General features: G+C 51.8%; 2 protein-coding genes across 2 annotated transcripts; one reads left to right on the top strand and one right to left on the bottom strand.

Moving 5' to 3' along the window:
• The first annotated feature begins 12 nt into the window (after positions 1–12).
• LOC311166947 (carbonyl reductase [NADPH] 1-like) lies at positions 13–6877 on the top strand. Its single transcript, XM_084227229.1, has 4 exons — positions 13–139; positions 1793–2112; positions 4657–4764; positions 5939–6877. Exons 2-4 carry the CDS (start codon positions 1827–1829, stop codon positions 6373–6375), a joined length of 831 nt encoding a protein of 276 aa, XP_084083355.1. The 5' UTR covers positions 13–139; positions 1793–1826; the 3' UTR covers positions 6376–6877.
• A 7178-nt stretch (positions 6878–14055) lies between these two features.
• Positions 14056–17477, bottom strand: ATP5PO (ATP synthase peripheral stalk subunit OSCP). Its single transcript, XM_084226088.1, has 7 exons — positions 17399–17477; positions 17193–17243; positions 16662–16772; positions 16025–16154; positions 15808–15920; positions 14555–14641; positions 14056–14237 (listed from the first exon to the last, which is right to left on the bottom strand). The coding sequence occupies exons 1-7, from the start codon at positions 17426–17428 to the stop codon at positions 14124–14126; spliced, it is 636 nt and encodes a 211-aa protein (XP_084082214.1). The 5' UTR covers positions 17429–17477; the 3' UTR covers positions 14056–14123.
• Positions 17478–19490: the final 2013 nt, after the last annotated feature.

The following is a 19490-nucleotide window of genomic DNA, read 5'->3' as shown; positions in this document are numbered from 1 at the left end:
GCGGGGCTGCCCCGCCATCTTAGGGGCGTCCCCATCTCCCTTCCGTGCGGCTTGCGGGTCTCTGTGCCTTGGGCATAACGCGTTCTGTCCCTGCTGCGGGGAGCTGAGAGACGAGGGAGAGGCGCCCGCGGTGCTGGAGGTGGGTGATGGGGTGCTGGGTGTCCCCCCGGACCCTTCATCCCCGCGTCCCCCCTGAGGGTGTCCGGGTTCATGGCGGGTTCCCTCCCCGTGAGGGGGACGACAGAAGGGGGAGAGAGGGAGACTTGTGAGGGGAGAATGGCGTTCCTCACCCTGGGGCGTCACTCTGGCCGTTCTTGGAGTGATGTTCATTCGCTGGATGCCTGCTTGGGGATACAAGTAAATTTGGAAGAAAGAGATGGTAATGATGCCAAAAGGGGGCAAAGCCAGCGTTTAAACTTGTTTTTATGGGGGAAATGCAGCTTCTTTAAATGCAGTGTATCGATTAGAAAAGCAGCAAGCAGGTTTTCCGAGGCTGTGTTACACAACCGGCCATTGTAGTCGGCCTGTGCTCTGCTGTTTTCCCCGAAAAGGCTGTAATTGCTCCTCCTGCCTGCCACTGGAAGATAAAGATACCCCATCCTTTTTTTATATTGCTTGGAACCTTAAAGATCATCCAGTTCCAACCCTTGCCGTGGACAGGAATATCTTGTACTAAACCAGGTTGCTCAGGTTTTGAGCCTGAAGTTTTCAGCAAAACTTGAGCTGACCCAATTGAATATTCCCAAAAGATGGAAAGTCTTTCTGTGAGGTGTAAGTGCAGAAGAGCTTACTCCTACAAAAAGTTAATTCAGTACTAAAAATTAGTCACTGGCATTTTTTAGTTGAAACGTTTCCTTTGTCTTTTTACCCATCACTGGGTGGCCTTGCTCAGAACACTTAACTCCAGATTTCTCCGTGAATACCTCGTGTTGCCTTAGGAATTTACACGGCTTGCACAGGAATGTAGTTTCACATGATCCAAGGTGGAATTTTAAATAATTTTTTTAAGGAAAAATACTTGCCTAGGGAGGCTCCACACTGCTGGAAATGTTCAAGGCCAGGTTGATGGAGCTTGGAGCGACCTGGGATAGTGGAAGGCGTCCATGGCAATGAGACAATCTTTAAGGTTGTGGGGGTTTTAGTTGTGGGTTTCTCTGGGTTTGGATTGAAGGCACTTGAGACAGTAGTTCATGTTCAGATTTAAGTGTTAATTATTTCTTATCAGTAAAACAGTCTCACTGCTGTGAGTTTGGCACCTTTTCATTAGAAGGCACAAAGTGGCCAACAATGTCTTGTTAAAAACAAGGACTTTCAAGACTGAACTATCCAATGAAGAACTGACACCTGGATTATTTTCCCTTTTACCCCAATAACTGATCCCACAGAGCTGCAATGGGGACTTTTCTGCCCAGTTACAAAATGCCACCCAAACCCATGGAGAAGGAGGAAGAAGAAGGTGAAGAAGAAACCCAGGACCACACCCTATGCCCTCCACCTTGCTTCCATCCACAACAGACTAAAAACCCCAAACCCTCAATTTCTCACCCAGTGGCACACCCACACTGCTCTCTATAATCTGTTTCACACTTTTGTGGGTTCCAGTCTGTCTTGAAGTCAGAGAAGCTTTCTCCATGGATGAGGGTCAGAGTCAGGGCACCCCAGAGCAGACAGAGGAATATTCCTGGTGCTCTGGGTTTCCACAGTCCCTTCCAACCCAACCCATCCCACGATTCCAATTCCTTTCCAAGCAGCTGTTTTGTCTGTCTGACTGACATCTCTTTGCTGTTGGCAGTTCCCGTGACCTTGGCCCGCGTTCCGAGGGGACAATGTCCAACGTGCAGGTGGCTGTGGTGACGGGCTCCAACAAGGGCATTGGCCTGGCCATCGTGCGGGCGCTGTGCCGGCAGTTCCCGGGGGACGTGTACCTGACGTGCCGGGATCCCGGCCGCGGCCAGGCTGCCCTGGCCCAGCTCCAGCAGGAGGGGCTGCGCCCGCTCTTCCACCAGCTGGACATCGATGACCTGCAGAGCATCCGAGCGCTCCGGGACTTCCTCAAGGACAAGTATGGAGGGCTCAACGTGCTGGTGAACAACGCTGGCATCGCCTTCAAAGGTAGGAAGTGCTCCTGTGCTCTGTGAAGAGGGCAGTGGGTGCATCCAACACTTCTGTGCCAGTGCCGTGCTGCTTTTTTGCTTGGGCAAACTTGCTATCTTAAGTAAGATGTGAGAACAGTGTGCCAGGGGAGGGTCAGATTCGATACCAGGAGGAATTTCTCCATGGGAAGGGGGCTCAGGCCTTGGGAGGGGCTGTCCAGGGAGGTTTGGAGTGCCCATCCGTGGAGGCGCCCAAGGAAGCCCTGGACCTCCTCAGGGAGAAGTATGGAAGGCTCAACGTGCTGGTGAACAATGCTGGCATCACCTTCAAAGGTAGGAAGTGCTCTGTTGGGGTACTTCTGTGGAGAGGGCAGCGGATGCATCCAACACTTCTGTGCCAGTGCCATGCTGCTTTTTTGCTTGGGCAAACTTCTCATCTTAAGGATAATGTGAGAACAGTGTGCGGGGGGGGGTCAGGTTGGACAGCAGCAGGAATTTCTCCACGGGAAGGGTGGTCAGGCCTTGCAGGGGCTGCCCAGGGAGCTCTGCAGTACCCATCCCTGCAGGTGTGCCCTGGAGGTGGCACTGAGTGCTCTGGGCTGGGGACAAGGTGGCCATGGGGCACAGCTGGGACTCCATGGGCTGGGAGAGCTTTTGCAGCTGTAACAATTCCATGATCCTGTAAACATGCTTCCCTGGAGGGTTGTTTTTGCACCTCATGGAAGTGTTGAGGCACACAGGGCAGCTGGGCTGGGCTGGGTTAATTGCCTCAGTGCCCAGGAGCTCCAGCAGGGCCATGGGAGCCCATCTCCATTGGGAATGGCTCCCTGTGCCTCAGGGAGCTGCTGTGTCTCCTCTTTTCTCCACCCCCATGCTCTGTTCTGTGCACTCTCTGCTCAGGGATTCCAGCTGATGAAAAAGCATCTTTATTGTCCCTGGGTGGGCTTTGCTGTCTCGAACTTTCTCAGGCCATTCAGTCACCTCTAAACCACTCAAATCCTGCTGTGCTGGGCAAGAGTTTAACCCTTTCACCTCCCAGTGGGTAGAGAGGCAGGGAAAGTGAGAAAGACACAGCAGTTTCTGTGGCAGGATGGATTTTTGTTGTGTGTATGAAATCCAGAATCAGAATTTTCTCCAGACAGAGCAAATCACAAGTCTGGCTGATGGTTTGATGGAGGGGATTGTGTCCCTGTGCCCCCCACAGGTGAGAACCCACCTGCAGAGCTGCCCCAGCCCAGGGAGGAGCTGGAGCTGCTGCAGAGCCCAGAGGAGGCTCCAGGATGAGCAGAGGGCTGGAGCAGCTCTGCTGGCAGGAAAGGCTGGCACAGCTGGCATTGCTCACCTGCACAGGAGAAGCTTTGGGCTGAGCTAATTGGGGCATTCCAAGGGGGACCAGCTTCACACTGAGGGATAGAGGAAGCTTCACACTGAAAGAGAGTAGGGAACTTCTCATGGAGTGGGAGTGCAGTGATGATGTTCTGACTCTTTTGCCTGTTACTTTATGGGAAAATTGCTTAAGATCAGCTTCTTGGGAGGCAGCTCTTAATTGAATTGTCTGAGGTTCAGGGTGTGCCCAGTAAAAATTCCAGCAGCAGTTAAAATATCACTTCCAGATGTTTAACCTTGACTTTCCTCGAGCTGAGAACAACTGAGTCAGCAGTAGGTCACACAATTTAGGAACTGTTAAAGTTTAACAGTTAAAACTGTTAAAAGCTGTTTAACTGTCTGTTAAACTGATAAAGGAACTGTTGCTGTGAGTATTGAGCACAGAGGGTGTAACATCTGTGTAAGAACTTGCTGTGATGCTTCTCTCATAGTTTTAATTTTTGCTTCCCAGATTGCTATTTCTACCCAACTTGCTTCTTGCTTTACCAAGTTTTTGCTGCCATCCCAGAATTTATGCTTTCCTTTCTTAGCTGTAGCATTATTTGCTATTGCAGCCTGTCAAAGATTAGATTTGCCATTAAGTTTTGTTATTTTGGTTTTGTGCTGCATTTGTCCAGCAAAGTCCTTAATCCAGCCAAAACTTCCTGTAGCAACTGGTGGTGGAGCTGTGGTTGTTTTCTGGATGAGCCTCTCTGGGGAGAGTTGTCTGATAAAGCTTCTTAAATCAGGGAGTTCAGGCTGTTACCATTCCCTGTTAGGCACGTGAGTGGGGTTTGGGTGTAAGGAAGTTCTCTCCCACAAGGAAGGCAGGATATGGAGCAGGATTTGGGGTTCTGTAGGATTTTAGTTCTCCCCCTGCCATAACCTTGGCCATGGTTCATGATCTGGCTTCCTGTGTGAGGTTTAAATGCAAGTTAGTGATTTGCAAATGAGTGTGGTCATTAAACATGTTTTGTAATTAAAACCACATCAAATAATGACCTGATACAATTTCTCTTTTGAATTATTGTGGATTTGGAGACAATGCACACCTGCCCAGTCTGTGATCATAGGCCTGTTTTCTAATTATTAAAAACAGCAACTAAGATAAACTTCTGAGGTTTGGTAACTTCTATTCAAACAGTGTTACAATTCTAATTTATGTTATTTTCTTTCCCTTCCTACCTCTTATGACCAGTTCAGGACACCACTCCATTTGCAGTCCAAGCTGAGGTTACACTGAAGACAAACTTTTTTGGAACCAGGAATGTTTGCACAGAATTGCTGCCACTTGTGAAGCCTTATGGTAAGTGAAAGATAACAAATGGAAAAAGAGTTTTGTTTGAATTTTGGCCCTTTTCAATGGGAAATCCTCTCCAGTCTCAGGCACTGCACCAGTGCTTCAGATGTGCTGTGATGTTTTTGCTGCTATAAATGAAATGTGGTCTCTCCTAATATTTAAATACAATGAGGTTTTCAAGGAAAAAAGAAGTAAAGTAAGACATGAAAAGACATGAAAAACAGGTTTTTATTTCCTGAGGGAGAAGGAATAAACAGAGTTAGAGAATTCTGGGGAGAGAGGAAACCATGCCAAACTTGCAGTCTAGAACTCTTGTACTACAGTGAAGGATGGCTATTAATAAAGTCATTAACAGCATTAATTTCTGTGGCTTTTAAGATTAAATCCCCAAATTCACCACCAGAATGGCTGTGAAGTAGCAGCAAAGAGGAGAAACAGTGAAACATAATTTTGGAGATGAGTGATTTACTGATTCAGCTGACTTGTTCCTCTTACTGAAGTGCTGGGAGATTAAATCCTGAAATTTTTAAATCTCTAGTTATTATTTTTGCTGTAGTAAGAGTGTACCTGCTGATTGGGAAGTTGTTTCCTGGAGGTTTATCTGAAACTTTTGCAGGTTCACACCTTAAATTACCTCTCATGGTATTTACTAGAAATCAGAACATAGAAATCTGATTTTCCAGGAGCTCTGCTAAACAGCCCACCTAAAATATTTTACAGATACTCACCTGAGAAGTGAATCCAGAACTGGAGAGCAGCCCCACTTCAGTGTGAGCTGAAAATGTCATGGTGTTCACAGGGGTCCCAGGATAAGAATCTTGACTCCATGTTTCAGAAGGCTGATTGATTATTTTATGATATAGATAAATCAAAGTATATACTAAAGCTATACTAAAATAATAGAAGAAAGGATTTCATCAGAAGGCTTGAAAGGAATAGAAAGGAATGGAATGATAACAAAATCTTGTGACTGACCAGAGACAGGTGGTCATTGGTCATGAGGTAAAAACAACTCACATGGACCAAAGATGCACCCGTTGCATTATAATGCAGCAGATAATTATTGTTTTTCTTTTCCTCTGAGGCTTCTCAGGAGAAAAGGTCCTAGCAAAGGATTTTTCACAAAAGATGTCCATGACAGAAAATGTGTGAAAAAAATGTGGTTTTATTCTCTTTTCAGGCCGGGTGGTGAATGTCTCCAGCATGGTGAGCAGCTCAGCCCTGCGAGGCTGCAGCCAGGAGCTGCAGCAGAAATTCCGCAGTGACACCATCACTGAGGAGGAGCTGGTGCAGCTCATGGCCAAATTCGTGGAAGACACCAAGAGAGGTGTCCATGAGAAGGAGGGCTGGCCAAACACTGCCTATGGGGTGTCCAAAATCGGGGTCACTGTCCTGTCCAGGATCCAAGCACGGCTGTTGAACGAGCAGAGGAAAGGCGACCACATCCTCCTCAACGCCTGCTGCCCTGGCTGGGTGAGGACAGACATGGCAGGTCCCAAGGCCACCAAGTCCCCAGATGAGGGGGCTGAGACCCCTGTTTATTTGGCCCTTTTGCCTTCCAGTGCTGATGCTCCTCATGGCCAATTTGTCAGTGACAAAACTGTCAAGCCCTGGTGAGCTCAGGGAGGTGGGCATGGAAAGGGCTGAGCTCGTTTTCCTGATTTCATTCCTAATTCTGTCATTCCCTTTTCCCTCTCCCCTGGGATGGTCTCGTGGAGCTGGGATGAGGAAGCAGGTGCCTTATCTCCCATCACAGTAGAATTTTCCAGGATCCAGAGCTGTTCTGGAGGCTGCACAGGGTTTTCTAAAGAGGATGGGGCTGTTTTAGAGCTGTGATCTGTCTGGGGGGAGACTCAAGACTAAAATCACTGTTGGACAGACATTCCTTACTATCAGAATTAAATGGAATTAGGTGAAAATAAAAATAGCACTGATCCACCATTTATAGCCAAACATAATCAGTTGGTGTTATTAATATATCAATAAATAATTACTGATTTATATCCTGGTACTTAATTATTGTGGTACTAAAAACTTATCAAGTCAGAAAATATATTTTCATTCTCTGCAGCAGAGTTTGTGGCTGGGATTTGTGAAGTGTGCATTGGATACAGAGATAATAAACTGCAGACCTGACACAGCAAAGTGTTCCTCAGTTTCTTTAATAAGAAGTTTCCTTAATAAAATCTGAATTAAGTGCTCTCCACATAGCAGCAACAAGAACTGTAAGTGATATGAAGAGCTCTGCATTTCCTGAAATGTTGCATACTGCCTTTCAAAGTCTCACAGTTGAAAAACTGCCTCTTCTGAGGCTGAAGGAGCTGGAAACAATTGGCCATAAAGCTGTTGTTAGTAATGACAAATCAATAATGGATTTGTTAATTGTTAATCAGGAGTCAGGGAGGCGATGCTGCCTGGCTTTGACATTGGCCTCCCCCAGAACAGCTTGGGTTGGGAAGCCTTGGAGGGGAAGGCATTGGGAATAAATATAGTGGGGGATTATTAATTGCCTATCAGCACAGAACAAAGGGCTGGTTATAAATTGGTTTTTTAAGCATACAGGAGCATTGTTTTTGTGAAGAATTACCTCATCAGTCAAGCCCCAGAGCTCCTGGAAGAGAAGGCCAAAAGTTCTCAGGGCAATTATTCTGTGGGAAGGAAAAAAGCTCAGACACCTTGGGTTTAGGGGAAAAAATTGCAAAAGTGTTGGAGCCCTGGCTGCTGAGAATTCCAGCCTGTCTGTGCTGCCAGGCACTGACCCCCAGAGAACACTGCAGTGACCTGAGGGCCTGGAGAAGCTTCCAGAATGGAATGACAGAACTGGGATTGTGGGGATGCAGTTTGGATAGAAGTGTGTGATATCACAGGGTGGGAAACTCAGAGTTGGAGGGTTTAGTATATAAAAATATATGTACAGAGAGCAAGATGGAGGTTTTAGGGTGGAGGCTGCTCCTTCTTCTTTACCTTCTTCTCCATGGGTTTGGGTGGTTTTGTGTCATTGGACAGAAAAGTCCCCATTGTGGGCTTCAAGTGATTAGTTACTGGGTTAAAAGTGAAAATAATTTAGGTGTCATTTCTTAATTGGACAGTTTAGCCTTAAAAGACCTTGGAGAGAAAGATAGCCATTTTTGTACCTTGTTAGTGAAATACTGCAGAATTCAGAGTTTGTGAGACTGTAACACAGACAAGAAAAAATAAACATTTGAGTCTGAGCATGAGCTGTAATCTCAAATGCCTTCAATCCCCATCCCACAGAAGAAAAAAGAAACCAAGAGCCAGCACAAAAGCTGTGGAAGTTTAGGCTGCTACACTGTAACTCAACCCTGCTGATGAGAAAAAGCAGTTTGTGTGTGTCCTTCCACTTGTGTTACTGGGAACTCAGCAAAACACAGCGTGGCTCTTGGATTTAGTCAAGAGCTTTAAGGGACTTAGTCCTACAGTGGAGAATCCTGCCTAACTCCTCATGCCTCAAGTGCTGCCTGAGTCACTGAGCTTAAAAAGCTGGCTGGCCATCTGTGTGGCATCTCCAAACATTCCAAACACACCCTGGCCGTGTTTTGTGAGAGGACTATGGGGGAGCTTCACAGCTGGCCTGCAAGCAAAGCTGAGTTAATAGAAGAAATAACAGTTGATGATTTTTGAGTGTATCCATAGCAAGGAAGAAGACAAGGCCGTCAGCATGGAAACCGATTAGAAAAGATACATGAAAATCTTTGTAAGCGAGACTGCGTGCGTAAGCAGATGAGTGTATGTGCCTTATTAAATTTCTGTAAAAATGTGCCAATTAATTGACCTTAATTGCTTTGCACCAATGAATATAATAGGTTATTGTGATGTAGTTAATGACTACAGATCACACTTTATTAAGAGTATATAAGCTGGAGAACACACAGATAAAAAACTTCTTCTTCTTGGCCCCTGATCATGTGTGTAAATGTCACATCTGACCTAATGGGGACACTCTTTATTACACAGAAGCATTTAATTGCTTTGTTGCAATATCTCTTAGCTTTACCATAACATCATCTATTTTATTCTAAGCATCAGTTGTCTTCTTACTTCATTGCTTCTACTCAACTATACTTTTATTTCCATGCTTTATTTAGCTATTGGGCCAGAAAGTTTCAAAGCTGTTCTTTGCATCTATATTTGACACAGCAGACTTAATTACCAATTAACACAAATCACAAAAACATTTTTCACTGAAAATGTGTCCGTGCCCTTTCAAATGCACCTGGACAGTGACCTGAGGGGGCTGGGCTTGGCTGCAACAATGTCACCCCTGGGCCCAGTTGTGTGAGATGAGACACTAAACCCACAGGTTTTAGTCTATTTCGGATAAGGAAATGAGGGTTTTAGTCTCCTTGGGATAGAAAATCACTTTGGATTGCTCTACTCTGTTGTACTCTGGGCCTTAAAGGCATAATAAACACTAAACTGGTATCATTAAAATACCAGGTGGGTCAAAAGTCATCAACAGGTAGTTAGCAACATCTCTACGGACAAAAGGTTCACGAAAAGAAAAGCTCTGCTATAAAAAATCTGCGCAGTTCTGTCATTTGTTGTCTTATCTTTTACAACTTGTACATTTCTTTCCTGTGCTCTTCTGTTTTCTGGAAACATTGAAGCAAAACTGAGCAACACCAGGGAAAAACCCACAGCTGCCTCCAAGGCTGCAGAATGGGTGTGGAGCTCCCGGAGGACTCCCAGGCTTCAGCCGGGCACCAAAGCCCCTCTCCTTTCCCGGGCTGCAGGGCAGCACACACGGAGTACAATCAGAGCTCCTCCTGATTTCCCAGGCTTGCCCTGCATCACTGATCCAGAGCCTCCTCCCAGTGCGGTGAGTCAGAGGAGACAGACCAAGTGTGCTTCTGCATCTTCTGGTTTCTCTCCAATTTTCCCCTCTTGGCACAGCTTTGAAGTGCTAAGCTGCAGGTGGGAGCACACCTGATGTCCCCCAGGCCTCTCCTCTGGGCAGGAAAGTTATCCCAAAGCAACGAAAAACGGGCATGTGGCTGGGAGCCACCGGGCATGGTGGAAGGTGTCCCTGCCCACGTGTCACCATGCCATGAGGGCGAGATGGCTCTGCTGCCCTGCTGCCAAGGGCTCTCTCCCAGCACAGCTCTCTCTCGGCCGGGCTCAACGCGCGCCTTCAGTTCGCCTGCAGAGAGCAGCGCCAGCCCTGCCCTGCCCGCCCGGCCGGCAACTCTCCCGCTGGGCTGGGGCTGAGCACTCACTGCTCACTGGGGACTCCGTGCCGCTGCCTGGGAAAGGACATCGGCACCGCTGAGAGACTGGAAATCAAACCTGGGCACTCTGTTCTGGTGCCTTTTGAGAAACTTTATTAGAAAATAAAAACATTCTTCAACAACGGGAACAGTGTTGGGACATTAGAATGTATCCTAATTACAATATTTTGCATATTCATAGACTGTAATGTAAATAGAATTAAAAAACCCTATTTGCTACTTTTACTATTTCATTAAACTTTCTCTTCATTTTTGCAATCTTCAATTCTTCTTATTATTATTGTTCTTCTTACTACACTTCTTTTCCTTACTACTCTTCTTTGCTACTTCTATGTATTTTGAAATTCTTATTCTTATTCCAATACCTATTCTTATTACTCTTCTTCTAATATCTATTTCTAAATTCCTAAGCCTATTCCTATTCTTCTTCTTCCTCTAAGTGTTTCTAAAACCTTTTTCTTATTCTTCTTCTATGTATCCTTAAATAAGCAGTCTCCATCTGGTAATCTTTGTCTTCTTCCTCTTTGTCATCTTCATTCTCTTCATCTTCTTTCTCTTCATCTTCCTCACTGTCTTCATCTTCTTCATCTGCTATGTTGTTTTCATCTTCTTCATTTTCTTCTGTGTCTTTGTCCTCATCATCTTTGACTTCTTTGTCATTGTCTTGGGGTGGTTTGTGCTGAGAGTCGTTCCAGGAGCCTGTGCTTTGTGCCCAAGAAGGCCCGGGGCCAGGTGTGTGTGGGGCGGGGCAGGGGGGAGCTTTGGGCTCTCTGGGTGGGCATTTCCAAGCCTCACTGCCCAGGTGTTGGTGGCCTTCTTCATCTCCCATGTCTTGATCTTCTTCTTCTTTTACTCCATCCTCTCCTCATTTGTTTTACTCCTCGGGCCGTGGCCTCATGCAGGGACAGCGGAACAGCCCCCGCAGCGCCCGCAGCGCCCGCCTGAAGCGGGAGGGACGTTTCCTGGGTACCCCAACACCCGGCAAGGCCTCCTCAGCAGCTCCGCACCGGGCAGCAGCTGCCGGCTGGGCCTGCGTGGGACGGCCCGGGGCACGAGAGGCGCTGGCCAGGGCAGGGGCTGCCAGCTGGGACACCTCCTCTAGGGAAGAGTTTGCCCATCGTGTCAGCAGCGACACCACTTCATCTTCCAGGTTCTCACTTTCGGTGTCCTTCTCCCTTTCGGCGTCCCTCTCACTGCAGGGCTCACTCCCCCAAACCGAGGTCTCCTGGCTGCCTTCAGGTGACAGCTTTGACCCTGCCAGCTCGGACTCTGCCCCTGCCCGCTCCGGCTGCTCCCCGGGGGCCGGGAATCCCGGCAGGGCAGACCCGGTGCCGGGGGTGCTGTGCGGGGCGGGCGCCGCTCCCGCTGCCGCCTCCTCAGCAGCTCCGCACCGGGCAGCAGCTGCCGGCTCGGCCTCCGTGGGACGGCCCGGGGCACGAGAGGGGCTGGCCAGGGCAGGGGCTGCCTCTGCTGCCACCTCTGTGCCCAAGGGGCTGCCACAGCTGGGACCCTCTGGGGGACAAGGCTGCCTCTCCTCCTCCTTCACTGGGCCCACAGTGGCTCGCAAGAACTCCCAAGAGCTGGAGCTCAAGCTGTCATCCTGGGACACCTCTTCGAGGGAAGACACTGTCAGCTGGGACAGGTCTGACTCTGTTTCCTCACTGCAGGTGTCCCAGTCGCTCTCCCAGGCCGAGGTCTCCTGGCCGCCTTCCTGGGACAGCTCTGCCACTGCCCGCTCCGGCTGCTCCCTGGGGGCCGGGAATCCCAGCTGGGCAGACCCGGTGCCGGGAGGGCTGTGGGGGGCAGGCACCGAGCCCTCTTCCCTCTCAGCTCTGCCGGTTCCTGACACTGCTGGATCCTCACTTTCTTCCTGCTGTTCCTGTGGCTGCTGCTCGGATCCCTGGATCTCCAGCAGTACCTGGCTCACGATCACACAGATGATGAGCCAGGCTAACTCCAGCAGAGCCTGGCTCCAGCCTGGGGGACTGACAGGGCCAGGGACTGGGCACTGTGTCCCTGCTGATGGCAGCTCCTTCCTGGGGGCAGGAGGCTCTGCTGCCTCTTCTGCCTCAGGAGCCAGAGGCTCGAGGGGCTCCTTCTCCTCGGCAGCTCCCGCTGGGGCAGCAGCTGCCGCCTCGGCCTCCGTGGGACTCTGTAGGGAAGGAGAGGCGCTGGTTAGGGCAGGCACTGCCTCTGCTGCCACCTCTGTGCCCACGGGGCTGCCACAGCTGGGCCCCCTGGGCGACAAGGCTCAGGCTCCTCCTCACTCACTGGGAGCAAGGATCTGTCCCAGATCTCAGAGCTGATGTCATTTCTCCACTGGGACAGCTCCTGCCTGCTCACATGTTCCTCCCACTGGGGCAGCTTTCGCTCACTGCCATCGTCCCACCAGGGCAGCTCTTGGGCTGCAGCGTCTGCTCCTTGGGACAGCTCCTTGTCACTGCTGGCTCTCCCCTGGGACGATTCCAGCTCTCTCCTGTCTTCCCATGGGCACATGTGGCAGTGCACATCTTGTCCCCATGGTCAGAGGCCTTGGTACCTCTCTGCATCCCTCTGGGAAAGCTCTTGGGCATCGTCCCATTGGGAATCCTCTGGGACACTCACATCCCTCTGCAGGGACTGCTCACGGGATCTCTCATCTTCTCCCCATCCCAACTCCTGCTGCCCACTCACATTTATTTCCCACTGCGATATCTCTTGGGTCCTCACACACTCTTCCCACTCGCACACCTCTTGGTACATCTCACTGAGGACTCTCCCCACTGCTACAGCTCCCGGACTGTGACAGTTTCTTCCTGCTCCTAGAGCTCTTGGTGTGTCCTACCTCTGCACTGGGAAACTTCCCAAACTCTCACACATACCTGGAACTGGTACAGCTCTGGGCTGCTCCTGGATCTCTGCTGGGACATTTCTTGCCCCCTCAGTTCTTCTCTCTGGTACGTCCTTTGCAAACCTTCCCACTGGGAAAGCTGGCGGTCCACTTGGGCAAAGGGCCTCTCCTCCTCCTCAGTCTGTGACAGTGGCAGGTCTGACCTGCCCACTGCCCCCAACCACTGCCCGCTGGGGGCCTCCAGCCAGCTGGGCAAGGGGCTGGCGACCGGAAGCTGGAGTTGCCTTTCTCCTTGTCGCTGTCGTTGCCTGTCGCTGTCGGCCTCTGTGGCTGTGGGCGTCCAGCGCAGACAGACAGACAGACACAGGGAGCTGCTTCCTGCACAGAGAGCGGCTCTCCTGTGACTGGGCACCCCAGGGCTCTGCGCCCCTCAGACACCCTCAGCCAGGGCGGGGGCTCCCTGATGTCACAAGGCTCTCTGGCCACCACCACGTCCCACATCACAAAGGGCCCCCACACCGTGTGCCTGTGTCACAAAGGGCCACCGCCGGCCGCCCGACATCAGTGCAGCAGCCAGGCAGCGGCTGGCAGCAGCCCCGCACTCGTGGCCTTTGGCCCCTGCTGTGCCCAGAGCCCTGAGAGGCTTTGGCCACGCTGCCACAGGACAGCTCCGGCCCCACGGTGCAGAGCCCTGGCTTTGCCGGCTGCGCTGCCCAGGGCACGAGCAATTGGCCGCACGGACGGGCCGGGCACTCGTGGGCAGCGGCTGCAGGAGCCGCGGGAGCCCGGGCAGCAGGGCTGTCCCTCAGGGCTCTGCCGGGCACCGGGGCTCGCTCCCTGCTGCCCTCGGGGCGCTGCCCAGGGCTCCCCGCCCGCCGGGGCCGGGCCCGGGCGCTGAGGGAGCGGCGCCGCCATCGCTGCCGCCCTCAGGGGCTCTGAGGGGAGCGCGGCTCCCGCCTGTCCTCCCTTCCCTCTGTCTGAGCAGTGCTGACTGACCCCCAGTTTTCTGCGGAGCCTGACAGACCCTCCACAGCACTGACCCCATTCATCAGCTCCCTCAGTGCTCTTTCCATGTGCTTCCCAACAACCTTCCCCAGGGTGAGGCACCTTTTCAGGCTGTGCCATGGATATTCAGCCACAGCCACAGAGAGTCAGGGCAGCTTCAGCATCTTCGTCCCTCAGAGCTGTGTTTCCCCAAACAAAACACTGGGCGCCATCTCCATGAAATGGAACAATTTTATTGTTTCCATGAGATGAGTTCCCCTGGGAACCACCAGGACAGCTCTCTAGACAGTCTCTCTCATGATTTTGGTGAGTTTCTGGATCTTGGACCTTGTTGACATGTCCACGTACTTCTCCCCAATATTGACAATCATGCCACCAAGGATTGCTGGGTCAGTCTAAGGGAGGAACAATAAACAGAAAGTTGATTAGCAGCAGTTTGTTACCATAGGACACAAGTTTTACAGTAGCAAAAAAAATAAAAAGCCTTTAAAAAAGCCTTTCGAAGAGCCTTTTTGGAGTTGATTTTGCTGTCATTGCATTATAAAGTGAAGATTTTAGATATCAAAACTTCATCATGTCTATCAAAAAAGCAAAGAATTATGTAACAAATCAACTCGATTCAACAAAATCATTTTGTTTACATAAAAATCAGAGACACAGAAACCCTTAACATGAACTTAGTGACACTTATTTGTAAGTCAAAAATTCAGACCTTAGTCTCCAGTTTCAACACCTCTCCTTTGGTCAAGAACCCATTCAGAGCACTTTTCAGTTCACTGAGGTTAGCATCATCCAAGGGCTAAAAAAAAGAACAGAAGAGCAGAAAAATGAAGGACTTAAAAATACTCAAATGATATAATGACAATAAATTATATAATATTATGATATACTCAAATGATATAAATTATTTAAATTTTCTCCTCAGGTCCCTTTGAAGACACACTTCCACCAGGAAAGCAGCATCCTGAAACAGGGATAACCCAAAGGCAGCACAGGAACAACAACCACTTTGTGCCCTCCTGATTTCATGAAACATTTTCCTGTTTGGAAGAACAGAGGCAGCTCCACTGATGCAGTTCTCAGGCTGGGTGCAGACCAGCCTGACTTTTGTCAACCCCTGGATTCACACACAGGATGGAAAACCATGAGCTGTCAAGCTGCAATGGGATGAAGAGTTTTCATTCTGGACCAGGATCTGCAGGATATCAGCTCTCTTTTTGCAGCAATTTGTTCAGCTTGCCAGAGGTCAGACATGCCCTCACCGCTCTCACAGCAAGTACTTCAACCACAGAGCGCAGCCTTAACTGGGAGAGGTTTGTCTTTCCTCCCTGTGCAAACCCAGAGCACCAGGAATATTTCTCTGTCTGCTCTGGGGTGCCCTGACCCCCAGGGCAGCACTGACTCTGACCCTCACTCATGGAGAAAGCTTCCCAGACTTCAGGATAGACTGGAACCCACAGAAGTGTGAAATGGATTATAGAGAGCAGTGCAGGTGTGTCACTGGGTGAGAAATTGAGGGTTTAGGGTTTTTAGTCTGTTGTGGATGGAAGCAAGGTGGAGGGCACAGGGTGTGGTCCTGGGTTTCTTCTTCCTCCTTCTCCATGGGTTTGGGTGGCATTTTGTAATTGGGCAGAAAAGTCCCCATTGCAGCTCTGTGGGATCAGTTATTGGGGTAAAAGGGAAAATAATCCAGGTGTCAGTTCTTCATTGGATAGTTCAGTCTTTAAAGACCTTGGAACCAGAGACTGTTGGCCATTTTGTGCCTTCTAATGAAAAGCTGCAGAACTCACAGCAGTGAGACTGTTTTACTGATAAGAAATAATAAACACCTGAGTCTGAACATGAAACACCATCTGGAGTGCCTTCAATCCTGACCCAGAGAAACCCACAACTGGGACCCCCACACTCCCACTCCCTGGCTTTGCTCCCACTCCCTGGTGCCTCGCTGCAGAGCCCCCAGCCCACCTGGGCCGTGGTGACCGTGCACACCACCTCCCCTCGGACGGCGCTCATGATCTTGCCGAAGGCAGAGACGATGCCGGGGGTGTAACGCAGGCGGCCGTTCTCAGCCAGCAGATCTGCAAAACATCACGGGCTTAAAGCAGCAGCAGAGGCACATCCCAGCAGCATTCCAACGGATGGCACTGCTGGGGTGTTCTCCTGAAGCCCAGAGGTCACTCACTCATCAGGTTGACAGTGATTGGGGACATCTTCTCTCTTGCCAGGGCGTCATTCACGGCTTTTTGTTTCACGGAGCTCTTGGTGTGAGGGTTCATCACCACACTGGACAGCTTGGGGTCCTTCAGGAGGCTCTGAGGGGATACACAAGGATGGGACAAATGCCAGGGGTTTTCCTGGCATCACAAGGCCAACCTGGAGCAGCCAAAGCAGACAACAGGGGCACTCCTGGAATGAGAACAAAGAGCTCTGGAGCTGGTGGGAAGTGAACTGGCAGCTCCAGCCAGGACACTTATTGTGAGAATCAGGGAACCGTTAGGGTTGGAAAGACTTTAAGATTGGATGGACAAGGACACCTTACATTATCCCAGATTGCTCCAATCTCCATCCAACCTGTCCTTGGACATTTCCAGTGGTGGAGCAGCCACAGTTTCTCTGGGCACCCTGTGCCAGGGCCTGCCCACCCTCCCAAGGAACAATTCCTTCCCAATATCCCATTTAAACACCAGGACCACAAGCAGGCAGTGCAGGTGCCAGCAGGCTGGGATTCTCACAGGTCACAGGAGCTCAGCCTCCTCCCTACTGAGGAGCAGCAGGGAACCCTCCCCACTCCCGGGAGCCCCGGCTGTGGAACACCTTACCCGCACCCGGGTCAGCTCCTTCTCCACCTGCTCCAGCTTCTTCTGCTTGCTGGCTGCCGAGTAGAGGGCGGTGGCATAGCGCCCTTCCAGCCCGTACACCTGGATGGGCGGCTGCGGGAGCACGGGCGGGCGCTGAGCGGGGGACCCGGGGAGAGACCCCCGCTCCTCGCCTTGGCCAGCCGGGAGCCCCCCCTGCACCCTCCCCTCACCGTGACCATCTCGGCCACCCGCCTTGAGCCCCTCACGACCCCCTGCTCTGTCACCCTGACCAGCCCGGACACCCCCCTTGAACCACCCCGGACACCTCCCCTGACCACGGCGGGGACCCCCTTGATCTCCTCACGACCTCCACCTCCTCACCTCGACCAGCTGGGAGACCCCCTCCGGGCCCCTTCAGGACACCTCTGCCCCCTCTTCTTCATCAGCTGGGTGAGCCCCTCCGGGCCCCTTCAGGACACCTCTGCCCCCGCTTCTTCACCAGACTGGAGCCCCCCCTACTCTTTCCCTCCGACAACGCCCCTGCCCCCTCACCTTGACCAGCTTGGTCACCGGTCTCGCCACCGTTGTACTCAGCTGCCGCACCTGGGGGGGAAATAACGGGGAGAATGGCGGGGTCGGCGCAGCCCTCCAGGAGCGGAAGGAAGGGGAAGGTCCGAGACCCCGTGCGGGGCTGGAGGGCGGCAGACGGCGCTGCTCCCCGCCAAAGCCGCCCAGGCCCCGCCGCCCCCCAGTTTCACCTTCAAGACGAGCCCGGTTGCCGCCGCCATCTTTCCCGGCCGCCCCTGGGGTCACGGCGCACTGCGCAGGCGCGGCAGGGCCACGCCTACCCCAGCGCCGTTAGGGCCGTTCCTGCCGCGGGGCACGCTGGGAGTTGTAGTTCCGCGGGACAGCGCGCTCCCTGCCGGGCTATTGGGGGAGCGCAGCCCCCGCAGCCGGCCGGGGTCCCTGTGTGTCCCTGTGTGTCCCTGTGTCCCCAGTGTCCCTGTGGTGTCCCCAGTGTCTCTGTGGTGTCCCTGTGTCACCAGTGTCTCTGTGGGGTCCCTGTGGTGTCCCTGTGTCCATGGAGTGTCTGTGTGGTGTCCCTGTGTCCCCAGTGTCCCTGTGCCACCTGTATCCCTGTGGTGTCCCTGTGTCCCTGTGTGTCCCTGTGTCCCTGTGGTGTCCCTGTGTCCCTGTGCCACCAGTGTCTCTGTGGGTTCCCTGTGGTGTCCCTGTGTCCCCAGTGTCCCTGTGCCACCACTGTCTCTGTGAGGTTCCTGTGCTGTTCGTGTGCCACCAGTGTCCCTGTGGTGTCCCTATGTACCCGGTGTCCCTTTGCCCACAATGTCACTGTCACTGTCCCTGTGCCCACTCTCCCTTTGCCCATGGCGTCCTTGTGCCCTCAGTGTCCCTGATCCCTGGTGTCCTCCATGGACTTCTCCAGCACGGGTACTTCCCACAGGATCGGTTCTTCAGGATCAGCTGCTCTTGTGTGGGTCCCTTTATCCATGGGGTCATTCCTGCAGGACCTGCCCCACTGTGGGTCCTTTATCCATGGGGTCATTCCTGCAGGACCTGCCCCACTGTGGGTCCTTTATCCATGGGGTCATTCCTGCAGGACCTGCCCCACTGTGGGTCCCTTTATCCATGGGGTCATTCCTGCAGGACCTGCCCCAGAGTGGGTCCTTTATCCATGGGGTCATTCCTGCAGGACCTGCCCCAGGGTGGGTCCCTTTATCCATGGGGTCATTCCTGCAGGACCTGCCCCACTGTGGGTCCCTTTCCATGGGGTCATTCCTGCAGGACCTGCCCCAGGGTGGATCCCTTTCCCATGGGATCCCAAGCCCTCCCACCAAACCTGCTCCAGGGGGGCTCCTCTCCCCAAGGGCCTCAGATCCCTGCCAGGAGCTGCTCCAGGGTGGAATTTCCATGAGATCACACCCTTTGTGCATCCCCTGCTCTCATGTGGGCTCCTCCAGGGGCTGCAGGCGGATCTCAGCTCCTCCATGGATCTCCAGGGGCTGCAGGTGGGTTTTATCTCCTCCATGGATCTCCAGGGGCTGCAGGTGGATCTCAGCTCCTCCATGGATCTCCAGGGGCTGCAGGTGGATTTGATCTCCTCCATGGATCTCCAGGGGCTGCAGGTGGATCTCAGCTCCTCCATGGATCTCCAGGGGCTGCAGGTGGCTTTGATCTCCTCCATGGATCTCCAGGCTGCCCCTGCCTCAGCCCCACCTGTCCCTCCATTCATGAGGAGCATCCCACGGGTTCTTCCAGACTCAACACCAGCTGTGCTCTCCTCACAGAAACCTCCAAACCCTGGGATTTATTTCCTCCCCGTGGATGAACTCCATCCCAACACCTCCCAATCCAAAGGATCTTCCAGGTGGGACAGGCAGTTCTGTCCCTCTCTCTGGTGAACTCGAGCAGCTCCCTCAGATCCCTGAATTACCTGGGATGGTTCAACTCATCCTACCCCTAATTCTTCCACCTTTTTTTATTTTTTCCCCACAGAAAATGGATGGATGGATGGATGGATGGATGGATGGATGGATGGATGGATGGATGGATGGATGGATGGATGGATGGATGGAGAGATGGATGGATGGATGGATGGATGGATGGATGGATGGATGGATGGATGGATGGATGATGGATGGATGGATGATGGATGGATGGATGATGGATGGATGGATGGATGGATGGATGATGGATGGATGGATGATGGATGGATGGATGGATGGATGGATGGATGGATGGTTGGATGATGGATGGATGGATGGATGATGGATGGATGGATGGATGGATGATGGATGGATGGATGGATGGATGGATGATGGATGGATGATG

Source organism: Fringilla coelebs (assembly GCF_963513975.1).
Source record: "Fringilla coelebs genome assembly, chromosome: 2".
NCBI lineage: Eukaryota > Metazoa > Chordata > Aves > Passeriformes > Fringillidae > Fringilla > Fringilla coelebs.
Note: the sequence above shows the minus strand (reverse complement) of the source record. Positions and strands in the feature narration are given on the sequence as shown.

Coding starts and splice junctions, on each gene's coding strand:
- LOC311166947 (XM_084227229.1), top strand. CDS start 1,827: ATGTCCAACGTGCAGGTGGCTGTGGTGACGGGCTCCAACAAGGGCATT. Junction 2,113..4,656: donor CGCTGGCATCGCCTTCAAAG/GTAGGAAGTGCT, acceptor TCTTATGACCAG/TTCAGGACACCACTCCATTT. Junction 4,765..5,938: donor GCCACTTGTGAAGCCTTATG/GTAAGTGAAAGA, acceptor TTCTCTTTTCAG/GCCGGGTGGTGAATGTCTCC.
- ATP5PO (XM_084226088.1), bottom strand. CDS start 17,428: ATGGCGGCGGCAACCGGGCTCGTCTTGAAG. Junction 16,773..17,192: donor CGGTGACCAAGCTGGTCAAG/GTGAGGGGGCAG, acceptor GTGCTCCCGCAG/CCGCCCATCCAGGTGTACGG. Junction 16,155..16,661: donor AGGAGCTGACCCGGGTGCGG/GTAAGGTGTTCC, acceptor GTATCCCCTCAG/AGCCTCCTGAAGGACCCCAA.